We start from the raw sequence: 20869 nt of genomic DNA on the forward strand, positions 1-20869 counted from the left end.
TGTGTTGTTTTTTTTTTCTGTTCAAAAGGGTAACAGCAAGCAACGTGGTAAAAATCAGGCTGCGTGAGAGCACTGGGAGTGAAATCATAAGAGAGGGCTAAAGCACCAGGCGTGAAGTGAGCTGTATGACTGCGAACTCTGTGCTCCACTCCCTCTCCACCATACATCCATCCCTCCTGGCTAATGTATCCCCTCTCAATAGCCCGGGGACAGAGAAGAAAAGACATTGGTTTGTGTGAAGCACAGAAAGCCCCATCATTCGCAGCACTAATTGGCAAGAAAGCTTCACTTCATTCACTGCTGCGTGTCCTTTGTTGTCCTGTAAAGTGCAGTGCCTTTTGAGGGGTTGTTTCAAAACCTGGCTAATTTCTGGAAACCTCTTACCTGAAGCTGCCTTGCGTGGCCATGTCATTATTTGTTTATTTTGTGAAAACACAATGGCAAAAATACCTTTTGTTTTTATGTCGGTGCGTAAAAACTAAGATTTCACAGCATTTCACTGATTTTTATTCTAAAGCATCTGTAAGAAGTAAAATAATAATAATAATAAAAAAAACATTTAATCTCTGATGAATTCTGCTTTTCACACTTGGGGAGCTTTGCAGAGACAGAACAGAGGTCGGTGGATGAAAAGAGATGGCTTGTCCTTCCTTTCATCATCACGCTCGAGTGGTTGTATAAAAGCCTGCAAAATGTAGCTTGCAGTTGTATTTTTGCCACAATTACACTTTTATCCTGTTGTAAAATGCATTCAGAGGTTTTTGACTGTGTTTCATTGATCCATTATTCTTACAGGCTCTCTTAACCCCCTCACACACGAGTTTTGTATTAACCCATTAAGAGTTGAGGCATCCTCTGAAAATGGGAACCACTATAGCCATATGTATCATCAGGTGCTAATGGGTTAAATACAGCTGCTTAACAGCTATTTTATTTCACAGTTCAGCTACTATATGCTGCATTACTTCCACAGCTGGTCCAGGGCTGCATGGAGCTCTGCACAGAGTTCCATTTGTGACCGTCACTAAATTTCACCAATCTTGAAAGTTCAACTAGTGTCCCCTTCATAACATCCATTCAGACATTTGTATTTCTTGTAACATTGAACAATCATTTTGTGCCTAGGGTTGAATTTATCATGGATTTTCTCCTATATGGGCCAAAATATAAATAAAATCCCAGCGAATGTACGAATCCGCAGTGATTTATTTGTTCCCAAGCAAGGTTTGATGTGTACTTGTGATCGTTCACCATCAAATTCAACCAAATGATATAAAATTGGATATGATGTTGAAGATCTTGAGAATTTTCTTCTCGTTACCGACCGAGCAAATATTTTGAAATGCTCATTAGATGTTAAATGAACTCATGCAGGTGTTTAGTATCAAGTGTCATTTGGGAGTGATTTTCCCTTTCTGTCCAGCAGGGGGTCAAATGAGTCACCTGACCTGGAAAACCTCCTGGTCCAGGTTCACGTTGACGTTGAAAGGCCAGAGTTCTGCTTTTTCCCACCTCAGTTTGATGACTCATTGCTCACGTTAGAGGTGATCAGCTGACTCTCTTGTAATGTTCTTCTGGTTTAGTGGAAGAAAAAAAACTGCAGCATAGTTGCAGTTCATTTTATTCAGCAAGAAATTTTCACTCCAACCTGACATTCAAAGAGGGTTTCTGTTTTAATAGAGACCCTCATTGATGGCTTCTGTAGGGAGTGCAGGCTGGATCGGTTTACCTTGTTACCTTGTCACACTCTGTTCTAGTCTGATCCCCTTGTCCATTTCCGCTCAGCTTCCCCTCCCAGTCACGGCCGCATAGCCCAACAGGGTTTTCTTTGTCCCCATGACCAGTCATCCATCCTTAATCCCCAGTTTTTTAACCACACTGGAGACATGCTGCATGCTTTCAAAGAGTGAGTTGTTGATTGATATCCTCAGTCTCCCTAATAATGTTTTGAAGAAGCATTATGGCCCAGTTGTGACAAATGATTGCACGCACAGGTAGTTTCACTAATACATATCCGTCATAGGTCTTACTGAATATTTCTGACAGGATATAAGTACATGTCTCATGTTACGTCCACAAACTCCGATGCATTTTACTGGGAGTTTTTTAAATATAAAAAATGAGGTAGGGTTTAGTTATGGAACAGAAGGAAAATAATGGCTTTCAAAATGTTTTACAAATAAAAAAGGAAAATTGTTCTTTATAATTATTTTATATTCAGCCCTTCTGAGTCCATACTTTGTAAACACAATCATTTGCTGGACGTACAGCTGACAGATTTTATGAAGCAATGATGAGAAATAAATACCGTCCTGAAAATCATCTATAAATTCACTGAAATACAAAGCAAATTAAAGAAAACTGTTTTGTCAATGTACAGAACCCAAACTAATAAAAAACAAAAGTCACATGGACCCAAAAAAAGAGAGAAAAATGTTATTGCTAAACAATGAAAAACCTTTATTATATCACAAATTAAAAAACAATGGCTTAAAAACCAACATAATATTGCATAAACAAATCTGCTAAAGAAAATAATGACAATCCATTTCTATGAATCGCTTAAAGTTTCATGAAGAAAGACTGAAAGGTGTTCAATAGGGAGCAAAAATAAATTAAAATCATGATCATGCATCAAATCAAATCATTATTAGTCTTCTTTGTCATCATTTTGCCAATTTTTCTAAATATCTTTTAGCCAATGCTGTTCATAAAATAGCTGTTGACCATTTGGCTTTAATTTAAGGAATACAATCAATTCATCAAGTTACACTGATGTCGTTTAAAGATGTTCCCGGATTGAGATGTGAGATTCTAACAGTACAATAATTCTTCGAAGTTTTATGGTATTGACAGAAAATTGTGAAAAAATAAAATTGATGAAATAAAAACTGTTTTAATTGCTTTTGTATTTTGCATAGGGCATAATTCGCTTTTACACAAGAAATTTTGTCACAACTTGAACATGTTAACGTAGTCATTGTTGGCAAGATTTTACATGTTTTTACTAAGATGTCTGCCCAGTTACCTCATGCCAGGAGGTCCAGAGGCTTCTCTGTAATCACCCTAATCTTTACCATTCTTCATAGATTCTCTATCACATTATTTTGGAATACTTGACTGGATTGGTCACTCCAAAATATTCCCTCTAATCAAACAATACGTTAGAAAAATGTAAAGATTAAACTAAAATCTGCCATCTGCTAAAATCTTTATACTTTAAACTTAACTGTATAAATATAATAATGTTTTTAATAGGCATTTGTTTAGAAATATAGCTAAAATGTCGTTTTAGCCAGCTGACTGGCAGCATGCAACAACCACCGAAAGGTCCAGAATAGCATTATTCTATGCCGGAAACAGCACGAAAAAAAAACTGCCATCCCTCCATCACTGGCATCTGATAAAAAGGACTTTAAACCACAGGAACATTTTAGCATTTTTACACAGTAACTAATAAAAGCTTTGGTTTACCTCAATGTTTTCAATTGCTCAATGCCAAGACTAAATCCATGCAAACAAGTGGTTTTGATTTTTAAATTCTTCCTCTGACAACACATTAAAAAATCTGCAGAAGTATGGATACACTTTAGCCAAAGGGGATCCCATCACCACAGAAAGTTCATTCTACTGCATTATCTTGAGGTCACCCTATCACAATTTTTTCCCACTACAAAATAAAACCATGGAACTGCATAATTTCATCTGAGCAGTGGAGCACATTAAGATATCAAAAACATTTACTTTCTCTTAACAGTCTGTAAATAACTTCCTATAAAACCCACTGAAACAGTGACATCCTGGATCCTCATCGAGCTGAGGCCACCCGTTTTAACAGCCACAATTAGCACATTAAACACTCTCTGCTCAAACTGATGTGACCCAGTCAGCAGGAATAATGGTTAATTAACAGCTCGTGCAAAGTGGGGGTCGGCCCTGGAAATTCAAAACACGACAAAGTTAATCAGGCTAATTGTCAAAAATCTCATTAACATCATGTTCACTCTCAGAATTAAGCAGAAAAAATTGCAAATGGGATCTTTTTCAAAGTGTGCTCACACAAAGACATGTGGAATATGTTAGCAACACACAACAAAGTGCCATGTCTGCATGGAGAAACATTCATTCATAAAATTTTTTTTTTTTTTTGTTTGTCTTTTTTTGCATAGGCACGTTATTCATTCAGAAAGCTTCCATTAATCCTTTGATCGCCTCCACCGTGTCATATGCTCAGTGTGATACTGTGAATAGTATTCGCTGGGATTTTGGCATCAGATTCCTCGCCACTAACTCTGAAGATCACAAAGGTGTTGGAAGGGATGATGGCGGTGGCATTCAGGGTTTTACCCAGCCAGCCGTGAGGACCTCGTTTATACATTTTAACGGTTACCTGAGGAGTAGAAAGCGGAAAAACACACCTTTAATACAGAAAATAAAGGATCAGGGTGCAAGAATTTTAAATGAAGACTACTAATGTACATGATCTTAAAGAAATCATGATGGGAATTGTTATTTTTTACTGCTATGAACATGTCTGTAACACCTTGAACTAAAATGATGCTTAGCTTCTGGCCTGTAGGATAAACACTGTGTTCCTACTGGGAATATTCACTGCTTCATGTCGATCAGAGGATCTAAAAATATTTTTCTGTGATTTAAACATTTTCCTTCCTTTATCAACTCTTCAAAACAAAAACAACGTTTAAGTAAGGTAGATGTGTTTTTGTAAGTTATGACATAGCTACGGGAAAAAAGCCTCTTGACAAATTTAGCTATTTCTGCAATCAATAAAAGTTACTTGAGGAACATATTTGTAATGATAGCAATAAAATCATTTATATGACCTGCATGCAGTCAGAGCCTCACAAATACAAATATGAGAAATCAAAACTACTAATGATCAAATGGGCATCGTCAGTTATTGTTACATTAAGTGGTGCAACAATACAACAAATGACTGCACAAAATCTGGATTTTTTTTCAAACATCTTTGTATTTTCAAACATAATTGTGTGTATTTATAATATCGTATGGAACAACAATTAAATAGCAGCAAAGTTTTGAATCCCAATCACATTGAGGGATAGTAGATTTGTTTATCATCACAGTTCCTCCCACAGCAACATCTATCCCCAAATGATAGGCAACAATATGATAATTTTCCATCTCTCCACTTCAAGTAAGTCTAGTGTAAAGGGAGCCAAAGCACCCCAAACGTACTTAAATAGTGGTGACTGTGTGATGCTGTAGGCCTTTTTCTCTTCCAAAGACCTTCACTGCTTCTTAGTGTGTGTAATATTATTAAATCTTGGGATTCTGGATAAAATGATCACAGACTCTTGAAAGTAACATAGAAATGGGTCATTAATGAAGGCGATGCAGGATGCTGGCCAAATGCATATGACCTTCTTACATAGCCTTCCCAGCCTAAATCATACAAAATCCCTCTGAAGTGAGCTAAAGAAAAGAGAGTATAATGGAGGACCTAGGATTCTGGAATGCCTTGTGAGATTGTACAATTAGGACCCGCCAAAGATTCCCCTCTCTGTATACACAGGTCTTCTCAAAAGTCAGAGGAACAGACAACAGTAAGTGCAAACAGGATATTTGTACAAAGCAGTAACAGCAGGAGTATCAACAGTTGTGCCAAAGATGATTGTGTTAATTATTTCTGAAGAGAAATAATTGTGCTTAAATTAGAGTTGGATTATGGTGCTGGACTAAAAGAGTAATGCATTTTAAGTCACTTTACCTATTTTTAGTAGATGCGGCAATACATTTGTCAATTTGTGCTGGTAGCACGTTACATGTGGAAAGAATCATGCCTCTATTTAAAATCAAATTAACTATTCAACTGTAACCTTTCCAATCGGCTGTTTTAAACACCGAGCCTCTCAGTCAGAACTGAGATCCAAACAGAAGCCCGGAACTGAATAAATATAAAATTAACCCTATTCTCAGTATGAGCTTTAATTTCTCTCCACATCTTGAATGGAGTCATCCCTCCCATGATTTTCTGTAGGTTGTAGGGCATAATTCGCTTTAACACTACATCAAAACTGCCTGTTATGTTTCAAGCCTGACAATGACGGCCTTAACTAGATTTAGACATGCAGGTAATTGAACCACATCCATTTCAAAAAGAATGCCATGCCACATCTCTTGTTTGGCTGCATTTACTGAGGATAACAGAATATTACAGTGCCTTTTCACAGTTCCATTTTCTTTCACTTTAGCATTAGGCAATTTTTCAATTATTTTTTTTTTCTATGTACTTTCATCCCCGGCTCTCCATAATGTCTGGGCCTTTTAGTTAATGCTAGCGACAGTCAGAGCCTAGTATATCGGCCCCTTGTCCATTTTGCAGGTCATTGTGGAAGCCCAATGGGCCTTTTATTACGGCGACATCAAAAGGCAGATAAGCATTAGAGGTGGGGAAAATACCCTGCACTAGATATGTTCCCTCTTTCTTTTGTCTGCTATTGAAAGTGATCATTTTAATAGTGAAGAGGTTGCTGAGCTTCGGGGCTGATGGGAAGTGCGACACCCCTGACAGCCTATGAGCAAGTCGATAACACACCACAAGCACACAGCACACCCTCAGCACCTGCACGCTCTCGCTGCTAACCTAATTATCTGCAACAAAGGCTGCCATGATTTCACACACACATCTTTCCACCATTTACTTGCTTATTAGTGTGCATTAAAAAGCGAGGTAGGAAGATAGAGGGGGAAAAAAAAAGGACAAAAAGACAAAACAATTGTGTCTTATATTGCAGCCTTGGCCGGATGCCACATGGCTTGTGTTACAATAGCATCAGGCCACTTCAGAGTCAGCAAGTGTCTATTAATTTGGGATGCATGAAAAAGTAGCTTTGTGACAGCTGGTGGCTCAGAGGTTTACAAACCAAGGCAAGAATGTCAGAGTGGAATTATTCTAACAAATTACAGCCAAGTGTAATCATCGCTAATCAGCAATTAACTAATTTTAGGCACAGAAAGCTAGGCGTTTATCTTCTGTGGGTCAGACTATGCAGCTTCTGTATCTTTCAAACAGAACAGATGATGAGACGAGAAACATAATTTGGAGATTTTACCGCAGATTGCAGAAGATCAAAATCACCTAGAAGCATTCTGGCAAAGTTTATGTTTAATCATTGCATCAGTTAATATTATTAAGCCAAAAAAACCAAAACAAAACAAAGCAAAAAAAAAAAATATGAAGGAAGTTATATGTTGCTGAAATAAGAGGGAAGATTCCTGCCACCTTTGCCTGAAAATCACAGGTAGTGTTCCTGTGTGGCAGATGTTTTTCTAATCCAAATAGATTAATAGATTCAGGAACTGGTACAGCATGATGCTCTTAAAGTCATGTAAAGCAACAGTCTGGAGCAAAAGACGACACTGTCAAATTTACAACAGACAAACAAGTCATAAAGGAGGAGCAACAGTGTTTTGCAGATATTTTCACAATTGTTAGACCTTTTACATTTTTTGTTTCGCAATAAAAATTGAGCATCACTTTTTATTGGATTTTTATAATAGACCATCATAAAGATGCATACAATAATAAAGTTGAAGAAAAAATTTTTTTCTGACAGTCATTTTCAATAAATCAGAATATGCTTTGATGACAATTGTGGTCAGAAAATAATAGTTTTTGAACAAAACATCCTGTAACGATGTAACAGTTTTTATATTAAGTTCATATTTCTGTAATGAAATGTTCTAATCTTGTATTTTGCGTTTTCATTAGCTGTCGGCAAAAAAAAAAAAATAAATAAAATAAATAAAAAAATAAAGAAATACTCTACAGCATCATTAAGTAATCTTTGTGTCTTCTTTAGTGAGCCGATGGAATTACAGTTTGTCACAGCTTCACAATCTTCAACAAGCCAGCAAGAAACAGATCAATAGCTAATAAAATTATATCTCACCTTTCCTTGTAAACTGTTCACAAGTACACCATAATAACTATCATTTCAAGCACCAACAGGCCTGAGTGTTTGTGTGACTGTGGGCGTCTGTAGCACTTTATGTTGAGGACAGCGCCCTTGGGGCGAAGGCTGGGTGGAACAGAAGGGGCTGAGAGCTCACCTATCAGTGTCTACCCTGGGCTGCCGCTCTCTTTTTCAGAGATGTTGGGAGTTATTTGAATGACATCACTCCTCGTGTTTCAGACAAACTCCTTCTTATTTACCATCTGCCAAAAGTCTCCACAAAGCAAGAAGGTTCATGCTGCTGATACTGATCTCCACTGGTTTCTTTATCCTTTACCTTTCAGGCCAGCAGGTGTACCGCACATCTTCAAAGCACGTTTGGGGTACATGTGTTGAAATAATAAAACAAGCAAAAAAAAAAACAGATTTTTCTTTGTGAATACACATCGCAAAACTCACTTGTGTTTAAATATTGGGATCTGCCAAGTCTGATTAATGTGATTAATGAGAGGAACCTTGTAACTGGGTAAGGATGTGTCACCGCCTGTGTGTATTGCCATTCACAAAGTTCAGATTCTTCCTCTGATAAAGTCAAAGAATTCCAGCGGGGCATCAGTCAGAAGGACCCGTTACCTGGAGCCATGGGTGCAGTGTTTCAGGTGAACTCTCAGTGAGCGTAACGGCACACCGGCTTCAGACGACGGGCTCTTTGTTCCGTGCCGTGTCTCCCCAGACGCAAACGGAGAGGTAACACAAAGTGACACACTTCTGACAAACCAAACAACTTTGTTGACAGTCCAAAACATCAAGTAAAAGGAGCAAAACTGGTTGGTAGGCAGATATTATTCTGTGAAAAAGTGTTCCACCCTTGAAGATTCATTCTTTTTTCATTTTTTGTTCTTGTTGAACTAAAATGTTTCAGAATTTAAAGTTCTGAAATATCCCTAAGATCAATTTTTTTTTTAAATCAGACAAAAATAATCTATCCAAAAAAATCTCAACCTATGCGCAAATGCACAAATATCATCTTATTAAATCATAGACTAAGTGTATTATTTTTTTTTTTTTAAATAAAACTGAATTCAATTTCAACTCACTTAAATAGATAGTATGCTAAAGGATTGTAAAAGTCCCAAATTATGCCCCAACTTAATCAAATTAAAAAGTGGATACAATATAATTTACACTCAAATCGTTTCAAAAAACAAGAATATACTTTTGCACAGAAAAAAAGCTGCTGGCCAATTCATCAACTACTTCTGCAGCGTTTCTGCACTACTTCCTGCATAAAATATTAATGCATCCTAACAAAGCTTCTGCGTGGTCCAGATATACCTCATGCATTAAAATGATTAAACTTTGATTTGGTGACCATTTACATCAGTAACAACGTTTATCTAAAGCAATAAATGTGAAAACAAAGAGAAAAGAAATTGCACGTTAAATTCTGAATGGTTGTTTCCTAACAGACTGCCTCAGCTAACAGGAAGCCATTAGACTCCCTCCAATAACCATTTGCATCCAGTCACCCTGCTATGACTTTATTTCCATCCACATAAGTGCATTTTCTGAGAGGTTAAAATATGAATCCCCTCCTTTTCTCCTCAATGGGTCTGGTTGTCTGGCTGACTTGAGAGGGTCCAATCTACGACTGATTTAATTTGGTCTTTACGAACATCTCTAACAAAATTAGCCCCAGAGCACACACCGACTGTCCCCATCTGACTCCATTAACTCTCAAATCGGGTTTAAAGACCATATTGATGCCGACTGTTATTAAGGGTGATTATCAAAACAACAGACAATGGGCCAAAGTGTCTGTTAACTAGTTTATCCATAATTTCACATAACCGTAACAGATGGCAGGGCTGTCAATTAAGTATTGTATCTACGGCCCACAGAGGTTGTCAGAACATGCAGTGTACTGACATTTACATTAAAAGTACAACAGACTGCTCACAGGTGGCCAGGAGAAATGAATTAGCACCCAAATTAAACTTTTTTTAAATTTAATTGCAAACACAAAAATGCATCATTCTGAGAAAACCATGACTTCAGCTTGGCTTTTCTTAATGTTAGTAAGGTTTTTCTCTTTGCTGTAATTACAGAAAGAAAGAATAATAATAAAAAAAGAAAAATAATGGCTCTGCGCAGTCTACTTCACCACCTTTATTCACCTCAATTAACGAGAATGGCTTTTGAAGCTGTAATTAAGTGCCTCTGCTCCACTCAGTCCCCTTCATTATTCATGAATCCCTATTGATCATATCTAAGAGCCTGGTTCTGTGGGAGATCTCTGTAATATCCGGAATCCACAAAACAAATAACTGAGGTCTGGAAGATAAAATTAAGATCTTCAATGACAAACAAGGAACAGCTACAGCGAGAGAGCCCTTGCATTTAGTACCAAATTTGAATACAGAGAAAAATCTTTGGTTATGACATTTCCTGATTGGAAGAACAGAAGGGAATTAGGATAAAAATATTTAATTTAGGACGGTTGGACTATTCCTGAAGACTTTGATTTTATTTTCCTCAGGTGAATGGAAAGTCAACAGTTCTATGGTTGACTTTAGCATTAAATTATTTACACCATCTCTTGCTTTTTACTAAAAAAACAAGTGCTTTTTTATGTTGTAAGAAAAAATGTGCAAGTGCTAACGCTAGCTTTTTAGTAATATTTTTTCAGATGTTAGCAGTTATCCTATGCAATTAATACTTTTAGAATGACAGCAAATATGAAGCCAACATCTCTGGCTTTATAAACACCGAGTAGGAAAAAAGGGCAAATGCAGTTAAAATGTAGAATAAATGCAATATACTGAATTTCTGAGCTCAAATTAGCAAAAATATCTGACGTGTGGCTTATTTTGTTTAATTGGAAAAATTGTAAGCAATATTAGAGTAGCTAAAATTGTGCAAAGTTGAGTCTAGAATATGTTTAAGCAGAGGAAGGTCTCTGGAGAGTTGGATGGGATTTTGTTGCTACTGAGGAATGCAGTTAAAGTTCCTTGAAGAAGCCGGCCAGATAAAGATTGAAAATTAATTAAAATAATGTAACATATAGTTTTCCCTTTAAGACGTAGTCCGTTTTTCATTTGTCTCAGTTTGTTTGGCATTTTGTTTTCTGAGTTAATTTTACCATCACAAAAACATCCACTGCCAAGTTCTGTGCCAAAGATGGCTAACAAACTCCAACTGCAACTGTTTTGAATTTTTAATCTGGGTTTTTAATTCATATTTGTTCTTAAGTGGGCTTTGCTTGTATTCTGTACAGCTGCAGGAAAACCCCAGAACCATTTGATGTGACCACCACATGGGTTTCTGGATAATTTGGCAATTAAAAATGCATGAAAGGAGGTCATACAGGGGACCAGGGCTGACTGGAAGGGTTAGATTCGATTTTCAATTGCAATTTTCATATTTCTCCTCCATTGCATTTTCATTATTTTAATTAATTCAACCTTTTTTGAAATCGATCATAGAAATTGTTCCACCATAAGATCTTGCTGGGTACTTGATAAACAAACTGAGCTCAGTATGAATTCAGATGCTAGATTCACAATATTTAGCATCGTGAATTTAAAATATGCAGTTATGAAAAATTGTTTGAGAAAAATGTAATAAACACGCAAAAAAATAAATAGAAGCCAGTAAGGGACAAATGCTTTTTCCACCACTGTACAGTTTAAATTTGTTAATTAGCTATATTTTTGGGGGGATTGTTTTTTGTGATCAAACTTTATATGTGCTAGTTATTGTAATAATCATGAACAATCTCACAACATTTGAAGAATGACTTATCTGAGTTTCAAACTGCTGCTTTATTAGTTTCCTGCAACAGATATCTGTGCTGCTCACTTTATGTAAGCAGCACATAATCATGTACATTTTTATTCAAGCCCTCCTTCATAAAAGGATTTCAGCTATAGCTTTTCTTCACATAATTTTAATTTGATAAAAAATGTGAAAGTCACTTTTTGGAGGGAATCATTAGCAAAATTGTCCTTCCATTTATCAGGCATTTCAGTTGACAGCTTGATAAATAATGAGCTGAACATATATCTTCAAATTCCAAGCCCAGTTTTTATTCCTCTGGCAGTTTTAGGTTTAAAGTCTTTAAGTTCTTTAAACTTTTCTTTGTATCTTTATGAAAAACGGTGTTCTTTACTGCTGCTCAAATGCCATCTCTTTCAGGGAAATAGACGGTATACAGTTTTTAAAGCCACTTTTTGTCAGTTTTTATTTCAAACTTGAGTAAGCTGATGTGAAGAATATTTTACTTTCCTGAGCGATTTTCTTTACATAATTGTATATCACCAGCCTTTGGTAAGTGTTCAGATTTGTTCTGTAAGAAAATTTTAATGTCTGTTCTTGTTGCAGACCAACTTTTGAATGAATATTGATGCCTTTAAGCTTTTTTAAACCTGTATTCAAATTAACTGGAACTGCACGTGTTAAGTAGGATATGTAAAACATGAACCTTGACAGCAGATGTTTAAATTAACAAAAGAGTGGTTGAAGAGCTCTCCAACATGACTGCTATATCATACAGGGGGATAAATTTAGAGGAAAGGCAGAGAGTCATCTTCAAATGGACACAACCACATTCTCTCTGTGGGACTTTTCACTACTTCTCAGTACTTGAGTGGAAAAAAAAAAAAAAAGAAAATTTACCAAGTTTAAACACATCGCAGCTTTCATCATTACCTTCCACTATGTAAGTGGACCATGTCTTTATCAGCTAATCACAGACACTTGTGATGCTGCAGCACACTTCTCTTGTGTAATTACGTTTTCCTCAGCAGCTTCCTACCCACAGGTACACAGATACGCGCACTACAGAGCAAATTATTTCCAATTCAAATTTTCTTTCAAGAGTGATCCTGAAATTACAGAAATTTGAATATCCTGGTGCTTTATTTTGGAAACAATTTTCATTTAAGTTGTAAAAGCTGCTGAGCAAATTGCATAACAGATTCATGGGAGACAAGCTATCATAAAACTTATAAGAGGAACTTTAGAGAATGAATCAGAATAGATTAACTCACTATAGCAGAATAGATTAACACTATAATAACTGGTAAATCCTACTGATCTGGCTTGTATCAAGAACATCGTCATGCTTGATTAATATCATTTCAACAGTTTCAACTTCGGAGGTCAATAGAATGTATTGCATATCTGTGAAGCAAAGATTGGCGTGACAAATTATTTTGAGTTGTTTGGTTTTAAAATCTAAATTACAGATCATGATTTGCATCATACTTACTTTCTAAAACAGTTACTTTGGGCTTAGTAGCCTTACTTGTAAAAATGGCCTCTAACTGCCACCAAAACCAGTCCAGAAAAAGTCAGTGTTTTAAAACCAGGTCCTTACTCTACTAAAAAATGAGAATGTCATTTCTTGTGATACTGCAGATTAGTCAAAGTTGGAGTGGAATATTAAAATATTATTTAAAAAACAGTTTGTGATGTGTGAAAACTTCATTTTTGTTTTTCAAAAAATATATACAGCAAAAATCACATTTTTTGTTTTTTTTTGTGAGCCTAACAAAATATGAAAAGACAATTAAAATTAACAATGTGAGTATTTTGTAACATCTCTCGAAATAATTTGAACTGATCACAAAGAAAGAGCGAATGGCGACAGTCGATCCCGATAAGATCTATTTGGGCAGCAGAATTGTCAAGCTTTGTAAATGACCTGCTCCGGGCCTTTTTAGTATTTGCCATCGTTCATTACCACCACAAAGCAGTTGATGACCCCTCCTCTCAACCTTTTCATTTGCGCCAAGCTCGACACGCACCAGGCTGTCCATTACAAGCCTGTGACACGTGCAGCCCAGGAGACAGCTAGACGGAGAGGAATGTCAGGGTGGAGTTGAATTGACAAGCCGCAATTGTGTGAAACCTGTGGCCTGCCGGGGAGACAAGATGTAGCTCCAGCAACCGAGACACCCGTATTTGTACTGTCTTTATATTAGCAGAGATGTTAAATGGCCGTATGCAATCGGAAACTTTAAGGAACGCTTTTTGAAGAAATGTAAAAATAATGTCATGTTTCATTAAAAAAAAAAACCCTAACCAAACAGGATGTGACAGAGATGAATACAAAAATAAACCTGCACTTTGGATCTTGACGTGAACAGACTTTCACCTCGTACTCTGCCTCCTCAACACACAGACACACATGCAGACACACGTACACTGTAATTACTCCTCAATCCATACAAATTGAATGAAGCCAGGACTGTGGTCTAAGAATATAGACCGTAATTAATAAATTACAGCCACTCTACTCTATCATTCTCCACTTTGGAGCATGTAGACCTCCCATTCACTGCGGAGCAATTACCCGAACTCACGGGTAAAACACACGCGATCTGACGCCCCTTTTAACAGAGCAAACAGATGCCCGAGTGAAACTGTAAGGTCATACCACAGGTTTTTCAGCCTGTGTGTTTACAAGTAACAAATCAAAAGCATGCATTATTTCTGAGCCTTGAAAATATGCCCAGGGGATATATTAGGTTTCCCTGCATCCCCTCAAGCCTCCCTTTTGCAGCAGCTGCACACAAGTAAAGTGGATGTCATCCTGCATGGAGTGGATGGCACAGGCTTCAAGCTGAACACGTTTTATGCACAAATCCATTAACGTTTTCAATTGGTTAAAATATATTTTAAAATATACGAGGTGTAGTACAGCAAAAAAATAAAAAAAATAAAAAAAATTAAAAAAACATATTTTGAAGGGTACGTCAGGCTTTGTTACATATTTGCAATTAAAAATATGTCTTTGAAAACAATATATTTTCTTTTGCTGCATGTGTCCCCATAGGCTAGAAAGGAGTCTGCTGGAGACTGTCTAATGACTGCCGGGTCGTGTATCAAATACACAGCAGCTGGAGGCGAATAGTGAGAGTGCATACTCTGGGGTTAGGTTTTTGAGGGTGGGGGCTGGGTGCAAACTGAAGCCTGGACTTGTACGGGAGGCTGAGGTTCAGTGTTTGGGTGCACAGGGTCGTGAATCAGTAATGGATGGGGACCACAGGTCACGCTCCTTGGTGTTGAAGAAGTAATGTCAACCTTCAAAGCAAATTAACTGACAGTTGAAAGTGATGTATGAGTAGCAAATACATTTTTTGAATAAAAATGTTCAAAAAATACTTTTCAAAGTGTAACTAAGAACAAATGTAGCTGCATTCCTACATACAGATTAATAATTGCTATGGATTTCATGTGGTGTTCCCCAAGTATAAGTGCCAAGACCAATGTTTTTCTTCTAATTAATAATTGTAAAGTTTTCTAATGGCTTCAATTTTTACTGGTAGCAGAAAACCCACATCTATATTGATATGGGAAGGATTGTGTGGAAACAACAGGAGATGACTTAAAGAGTTGATTTGATACTAATGAATTTCAATACAAGTAAAAGTCTTATTATTTTTCAGATTTTTAACCAGGTCTGCAACTAGACTTTTGATAAATATTGCAAAAATAAATTATCTGAAATCTTTTTTCTGGAGCCATTGTCAGCAATAGGCGGTGCTGGAAGTCACATAAATTAAGATCAATGTCAAAGATGTAGATGAAGCTAAGATCAGTTAAAAAATACAGACAAACCAGGTTATAGAGTTATTACTAAGGGAACCTCATCTAGAAATGAACAAGTTGCAATTTTGGGAAGGATGCTTAAATTAGAACTGATTTTATTTACAAAGAACCTTGTGAAGTCATCCCTACTGACAGATAAAGGAATGCATGTCTCACAAAGTTGTGGCTATGCTCAAGTCTGGCTCCACTGAAAAAACAAAAAACAAGAATCTTTATTGCAATCTTCAATTACCGGCATCTACAAGCTGTTTATGGTGTAAGACATTACATGTTTTTTTTCAAGCAATTATATTTTTTAATAGTTATTATGTTATTTCAAGAGTTTGAAAATGACCAATGCTTTCCTATTGGAAAAACAGTATGAAGAATTTTTCATTTAAATGTCTCATAAAAATGTATTGATTTATTTTTTTAACATTTTGAAATAAAGATTTACCTTAAAAAGGGTTCAAGTAACATTTTAAACTCGTGTTGTATTATTCTAGGAGTGCATTCCCAGGCACCACAACAGGGCAGACATAACAAAGAGTTGAGTTAGACAGCCATAAAATACTACTGCCCCCTGCTGGATCATGTCCATCCTTACATTTTACATCATTACATGACATGTAAACTTGTCAGTCAGGTTTGTGAACTCACCTGAGGAACATGGCCTAACAAAGTCCACAATGACTCAGCAGCGAGGGTCTTGACTCTGGAAAACTCCAACGTCTCAGTGTCCTGGCGGTCCAGCGCGAGGTACTGGCAGCCCAGGTAGTCTCCTTTCAGTAGCTCACCACCATGCAAAAGCACTACGTCCCACGTTCCCATCTTCTTGAGGATGCCTCGCACCGACTCCAGCTGCCTGTATGACAGATGACCTGCAGAGCAATAAAAAAAATAAAAAGTACAACTGAATTGTTTGAATTTGATCAATTTAATTTAATAAATTAAACTTGAGACTAAAATTGTGGTTCTGAAAGCTCTTTGAAGACCACGAGGGTTTGAGTGATGAGATACATTTTTAAAGCCTGAAGAATCCATTCACCTGAGATCCAGGAGGGAGTCAAAGCATCAGATATCCAGCCCAGATAGCCCTCTTTGAAAGATTTGAGAAACTCATCTATCTGGCTGGAAGGTACCAGCTCCCTTCTCTTCATCAGCTCCTCATCCAGCTTAAGGTCGGGGGAGAGAAAGATGACTCTGGGGAAGAAGAGACTGTTGCGTACAGGCACTCCGCTCCTCTTCAAATGACTGCATAATTGAGCCGTTTTGCGCTAGAAGAGACAGTTGAACATAATGGAGAAAAAAAAAATTATGTCTACTTTTCTTTTTTGGCTTTTCATTTTTAAATATCACCACAAGGATGTAGACGATACGTTTTCTTTCTTTTTTTTATCCTCCTCTTAAAAAAACATTTTGTAGCTAAACATCTGGAAGGATTCAACTTCTTTGTTAGGCTTAAAAAATGCTTTATTGCCGTACCTAAAATACATTTTAGGGACCAAATGTTTTGGTCATGTATACATGACCTCCATTATAATTATAATTGGAGGCTTTCAAAGAAGAAGAAAGGCTGGTAAGCAGTGACCCTAAAGGCAAGGGAAGTGATGTAACCTGAAGTGTATCTGCAGACTGAACAATTTTACCAGTGCAGCTTGTGTTTGCCAGAATAGTCTTCTAATCAAGCTTCCTGTCATAGTGAAGTATCTATAGAAATGGAAATGAGTGACTCCTAACAGACACAGCAACGTCAGGTCACAGCTGTGTTTAGGCACCTGCCTGCTTTCAACCCCCCCCCCCCCGTACCGCCTCCTCTGTCTGTGAATGCAATTATAAGAGTGCCCACTTGTGAAGTTTAGGTAGCCCTGATGCAGTGTTTGAAATTTCCATATAAATTGTTACAGTGACACAGAGTCTCTTAACCCTGTAGCAGTTTGTATGAATTCAGTGATTTAGATAATTAATTGGACCTTGAGCTTAAGTATGCTAGACAAGCGCCTTTGTTTTCTTTTTTCTTTTTTTTGAAGCAATCTTCTATTAATAGAATGTTTACCATGATAGCTTTGAGGGGATCTTCGACCTGTTCAATGTGAGTATTGGTAAAATTCTCGTCTTTGTCTTTCACTTGCACATGCCAGTTTTGGTTGTGAGCACACGCTGTTCCACTCTGGGGATTTACATCCATGCAGAATATCCCACGACCTGAGAGAAAGAAGTTAAACAAAGGTGAATGTCAAAATCATCCTTTTGTCCATTGATATTTTTCTTTTGTTTTCTTTAAAAATGTGACACTAGTGGAACTTTATTCAAACTAATCAGACAGGAAATGGACAGAGAAAGACGGACAGAAAGCACGTAGCAAAGGTCCAACACAACAGCTACATCAAAGGCCATCATTCTCTGTTCATGGCAATACAACATTAATGGTTTGTAAAAGAAATTGTCACTTACAGGACAAAACAAAGTAATATGTATTTACTCAAATTATCTTTAGCCAGGCTTACCATTTGTCTAGTGATCTGAAACATTTACAGTCCTTCTGGAAAAACTTCCTTATGCTTAAATTTTTCCACAATTTGTTATGCGACATCCTTCTTCCAAATTGTACTAAATGAATTTCTTTCCTCAAAATTCTACGCATAACCTTTTTCACATCCCTGTACAAAAAATGAATAACCGCCATGAAAAGTTACACTTTCAAACCTGTCAGGATGACCATGTTGATGTCATCTTTGGCGGCTTGATGCTGTTCGGGGACACGAAGACTGCAGTGTACATCTTCCTTCCTTAGCCCAGTGAGTTTCCTGCAGAAGACGAAACCAAAAGTTCTTTAGTTCTGGCTTTCATTCAGCTGTAACATGACAAAAACACCTTGTGACAAAATGAGTTTGTTGACAATACTGAGGTTTTTGGATTTTGATATTCCACTCAATATAGGATGTACCACTGTGATGATGAAACTTTTGCTGCAATTAAGGTCTTAATAACATGCATGACACGATTGATTTAGACAATTAAAGTCTAATACAGGGGTGGGGAACTGAAGGCCTCGAGGGCCGGTGTCCTGCAACTCTTAGATGACATCTAAGAGCTGTTGGATTCAACACTTGAATCCAACAGCTGAATCACCTACCAAGTGCAGTCAAGTTCTCCAGACTCCTGCTAATGACCTCATTATTTGACTCAGGTGTGTTCAAGTAGATACATCTAAAAGTTGCAGGAGACTTGAGGCCTGGAGTTTCCCACTCCTGGTCTAATATGAGGCATGTCCAATGACAGAAGAAGATTAAACCTCTCATTGCTTTGATTAGCTATAACAGGATTGAGTATCAGCTGATTGATGAGAGAAATAATAACAGACTTTAAATATACTCCAAAAAATATTGAGGATTATTTCTAGAAAAGGATCACCATGAAGGAGTTATTTTATTGTTGACTAGAATCTAATCACTAGATTCTAGTCACTTGGTGGCTGTTAAGATATCTGATTAGAGGACAGAGTTAAATTCACTATATTTAGTTCAAGGGACATTTAAAAAATGAGTTACATATTTATCCTATTTTGTAAAATCAATACATCGTGTGAAATCATACTTACATGACATGCTGTAAAAAGTCTGAAAGGCTTGGAAGCTGCTTTATGCTTTGTTTTTGAGCACTTTCTGAAGCTTTGTGGGGAAGGTGAAAATGGGCCAAGAGATTTCCAAACTGAAGCATTCTAGATTGTATCAGGACAAAAGATATGAAGTTAGAACACATTCTCACATTGTATTTAAATTGCCCTGCGAAATTGCTTATACTGAACATCAATATTTGAACACTGTTCTGTTAGTCGCCAGATGTTCTGGACATTATTTTATGATGCAACCCTGCTTCAAGCTTCCTGGCAACTTTATCTCTGACCTCTGCTGTGTTCCTCTGTCTTCATAGAAAGTTTTGTTGCAAGATGTTTTCTAACAAACATCTGAGGTTTTTACAGAGTAGCTGGAGTCATATAGATTTTACATCAATTAATTTCACTGAACTCTATTTGGGGGATATTGTGGAGTAAAGAGGACTAAATGCATAAGCCAGTTTTTTTTATGTATGCATTTCAAAACCAGGTCAATAACTTTACGTTTGAGTTGTGCAATCATTTACGACATTTAAGCTTCGTAAGACACGTGTTTTTGCCTAATCATTCCTTTCTGTATCATATTTATGCTAATGGAGCAGGTTAATAACGTTTAGAGAGAAAGAACACGCTCAGTGGAAAAGTGATGTCCTGATATATAACCTTCTCGGTCTTGTTGAGGCCACTTGGCTGTTTGAACTTGGGGAAAACAGAGGATTAGAACAAAGAACCCATGCGTGACACACACACGCTCTCCAGGAAACAAGCTATACTTACTTTTCTTCTCTTTTTCAGGATTAAACCGCTTCGCAAGAGGAAAAGCTTTCAGTCTGACATCTTTCCGGCCTCTACACTCAAACTGTTTTCTCCTAAATGCTGAGTAACTCTATCCAGGAAAACTGTTTCACAATTTAAGCGTCCCCAGCTGCTGCCTTCCAGCTGGACCAACCAAAAACGTTCCTGGAAGAAGTAAACAACAGACCACGTGCGCCACCTGCAGAGTCATATTTCTGCCACGACGTGACGTCAGAGAGGCTCGCAGTAACGCAAGGAGCTAACGAATGGACTTATGAAAGTGTGGCAGGTCATTATAGCATAGAATCAAAACACAGTTCTGTTTGTACTTTATTTTTCAGAAACAAACAAACAAAACGTTATTATTCTTATCAAAATGTCTTTCTGCTTATGAAGATCTGAAATCACAAATATATCAAATATTGCAAATGGTGAGTTTGCTTGATCAACAGCTCTCTATCTCTAGCCTTTGTGAAAGTGCTTGTTTTAACTTTGAGCTCTATGAGAAGAAAGTCGCTGAGTTGGTAATAGTTGGGTGACGACAGTATTAACTCCAAATGTGTAGATATGACCTGGAGAGTGGATCTGTCAGTCTAATCTCTCACGGCAGAGCAAAAGAGGACAGTGGTTGATTTTTAGACTTTTGTTCAGGTAGATAAAATCAGTGGATCAGACTGACTTCACATGGAAGCATCTGCTTATCTCCAAAAATGAAGAACATTTGCGCCAATTTATCAGTGTGCCCCTACTTTTTAGCCTGTCTTTAAGTCCCTAAGTAAAATTCTGTCCACCTAAATCTTTGTCCACATGTGCAGTTAATATGTACATGGAGCTGTTCTGTAAATAACATCATCCCAAACACAACATATTGAAGCGCAATAGTAGTGTCATCATGCTGTGAGATGCTTTTGGCTTTGTTTGG

The 20869-nt window shown here is 37.1% G+C and overlaps 1 protein-coding gene across 1 annotated transcript; it reads right to left on the reverse strand.

Moving 5' to 3' along the window:
- Window positions 1–2448: 2448 nt before the first annotated feature.
- si:zfos-911d5.4 (uncharacterized) lies at window positions 2449–20067 on the reverse strand. The gene is made up of 7 exons (XM_055042417.1): window positions 19930–20067; window positions 19138–19257; window positions 18243–18343; window positions 17593–17741; window positions 16585–16813; window positions 16197–16417; window positions 2449–4390 (listed from the first exon to the last, which is right to left on the reverse strand). The coding sequence occupies exons 2-7, from the start codon at window positions 19254–19256 to the stop codon at window positions 4223–4225; spliced, it is 987 nt and encodes a 328-aa protein (XP_054898392.1). The 5' UTR covers window position 19257; window positions 19930–20067; the 3' UTR covers window positions 2449–4222.
- Window positions 20068–20869: the final 802 nt, after the last annotated feature.

Source organism: Poeciliopsis prolifica, unplaced genomic scaffold (genome assembly GCF_027474105.1).
Source record: "Poeciliopsis prolifica strain line A6 unplaced genomic scaffold, Auburn_PproV2 SCAFFOLD018, whole genome shotgun sequence".
Classification (NCBI taxonomy): domain Eukaryota; kingdom Metazoa; phylum Chordata; class Actinopteri; order Cyprinodontiformes; family Poeciliidae; genus Poeciliopsis; species Poeciliopsis prolifica.

Bases quoted from the DNA above. Each gene is read 5' to 3' on its own strand.
- si:zfos-911d5.4 (XM_055042417.1), bottom strand. From the start codon at position 19,256: ATGCTTCAGTTTGGAAATCTCTTGGCCCATTTTCACCTTCCCCACAAA. The intron at 18,344-19,137 runs GTAAGTATGATT...CGTCTTCTGCAG, and splicing joins GACTTTTTACAGCATGTCAT to GAAACTCACTGGGCTAAGGA. The intron at 4,391-16,196 runs GTGAGTTCACAA...TCTACTCCTCAG, and splicing joins TGTTAGGCCATGTTCCTCAG to GTAACCGTTAAAATGTATAA.